The sequence below is a fragment of the Oncorhynchus mykiss genome, chromosome 6 (assembly GCF_013265735.2).
Source record: "Oncorhynchus mykiss isolate Arlee chromosome 6, USDA_OmykA_1.1, whole genome shotgun sequence".
NCBI lineage: Eukaryota > Metazoa > Chordata > Actinopteri > Salmoniformes > Salmonidae > Oncorhynchus > Oncorhynchus mykiss.
In genome coordinates, this window is record NC_048570.1 from 84,364,857 (window position 1) to 84,367,067 (window position 2,211).

A 2,211-nucleotide genomic window follows, 5' to 3' on the forward strand; every position below is an offset into this window, starting at 1 on the left:
AGGGAAACCAAGGAGGACTGGAGTAGAGCATCCCCTGGTTTACTGTTAACTGGGTGACGTGTGTGTGATCGGCCATCTTGGTTTGCGTACTGTCTCTGAGCTCAGGTTCATGAGTGGAGATGTGAATCTCACGTTGTGTCCCAGAACTATGAAAGAGCTTCCCCAACCTTTCATCACCACCGCTACAGTTGATGATGAGACAAGGACGTTCTTCAAAACTGTTGGGACACAGCCTTAACGGCAGGCAGTTTGCATTCAGTGGTTTTAAGGCCTCTTAGGAGACTAGATGGGTAGGCAGGGCTTGAGTGGAGGGACTGTTTCTTTACTTGAATCAGATTCTTACGAAGAGTTACAATGCCTTATAAACCTTCATAGCACATTCAAAGCACATTGGAATGCAGTCATGGACCGTTACCAAGCTGTACAGTAAAGCAACGAGACATGGGGCTACTAAGATGTCATACATCCACGATACATCATAACCTATTATGTCGTATTGCTTAATTAATACAACATGTCATAATGCTCTATAGAAGGTGCTATGAATGTTTATAAGGTGACACAGCACCTCATAAGAAGCTTCTGCAAGTGTTAGTGTTTCTGACAGCCTGGGAGATTGGTGCAGTCGATACCACTGACTGAACTAATACAAGTGTCTCTCCCAGTGACTGAACTAATACAAGTGTCTCTCCCAGAGGTGCTCAGTTAGTCAACAGTAGAAACGTCAAGTATTTACTGTATTAAAGACTCTCACAAGGCAAAGAATAACTCCCTACTTCAGAGCTCCCTACTGCAGAGCTCCCTACTGCAGAGCTCCCTACTTCAGAGCTCCCTACTGCAGCTATGTGCTTTTGGCTAGTAGTTAAACTATCTAAAGCAAGGAAAGGAGAACAACATTCAACTTAATTCTGCTCAAGAGACGATGAGAAATGATATGTGTGTTTTGCTCTCTCTGTGAGTAATGCTACTTTCAATACATTCAGGTTAGCTCTGTAGTGTTTTATATTGTTTTTACAATCTACTGTATGTACTGTCTGTCATTCGTCTATTTCAACTACAGTACTTCAATATACTGTATATGTCTATTTAGAAAAGGCATTGCACAAAATCCCATGAATTAAAACTCTGGTTATTATTATAATAGATAAAGATAAATCATATCTGGTGCACCTCATCACATTCTACCAGATAATTCATCCAAAAATAACTCTCATTAAAATACATTATACAGCAATTATACTAAAATAAAAATATCAGAAGCTGTGTACAGAAACAAATCCAGCTGTCGACCGTATACTGTACAGATCATCTGTTTCAGTTCACAAAAACATTGGCTGGGTAGCCGCTTTGTTGCTTTTGTTTGGATTGCAGATTGCCCCTTTAACGAAGAGAAAAAGTGAAATAAACATTGTTCTCGTAATATTCTGTAACATCGTACACCAATACAATATAAATGGAAATGTAAAAGATATACTGTAGACATTGTGTACCGTCTGTCTTTCATCATAAATACACAAATGTCAATAAGTAAATATAGGCAACAATAGAAAAGATCAAACTTGCAACATTCCCCTCTGAACAAAGTCATTTTGAATGTGTACTGACGATTTCCTAATACCAATGCCCATCCCGTGGCATAACAACTAAATCATGTAGAAAAGAACATAGACTTGATTCCAATACCACGGACATAGGTCAGATTCACATTAAACAATACATGTACCTCACTCTTCAAACGTCCACATAGCCAATCAGAGGGCTGCTCCTGTAATTGGACTGATACCTTATAGCTCACACATATTCAGTCCTTTTACAATTAGCCAGAATAAACAGGGGCAGAGGGAAAGTGTGCGACTTTGAGCACTTCGTAGAGCAGGACTTGGAGCACTTCATGACTTCATAGTGCATATGGGCACAACGATGACCAGGATCACAGTGCAGGCGGCCGCGGCAATCAGTGCTCCAATCTTGCACACCTTGGCCCTCCGAAACTCCGCTTCCTTCCTCTTCAGCAGCGAATCGTAACCCGGCGTGTAGATATCCTCCATCCAGTACTCCAGGTTATTGGGGTTCAATGACTCCTGCGTCTGAAAAGGAAAGAAGGGGTTTGGGGTGGAAAGGACATCTGGAGGTCAGGTCAAACAGTTTTGCCCACTGGGATGTGATTTTAGCAGGGTTTGGGGTGGAAAGGACATCTGGAGGTCAGGTCAA

At 41.5% G+C, this 2,211-nt stretch overlaps 1 protein-coding gene across 1 annotated transcript in view; it reads right to left on the reverse strand.

The window, feature by feature from the left end:
* Window positions 1–832: 832 nt before the first annotated feature.
* LOC110512412 (major intrinsically disordered Notch2-binding receptor 1-like) overlaps window positions 833–2,211 on the reverse strand; it is a 47,542-nt gene continuing 46,163 nt past the window's right edge. Inside the window, exon 4 of the mRNA XM_036981243.1 lies at window positions 833–2,087. Within this exon, the coding sequence (XP_036837138.1) occupies window positions 1,890–2,087 (198 nt within the window). The 3' untranslated portion in view covers window positions 833–1,889. The remainder of the gene's footprint in view (window positions 2,088–2,211) is intronic.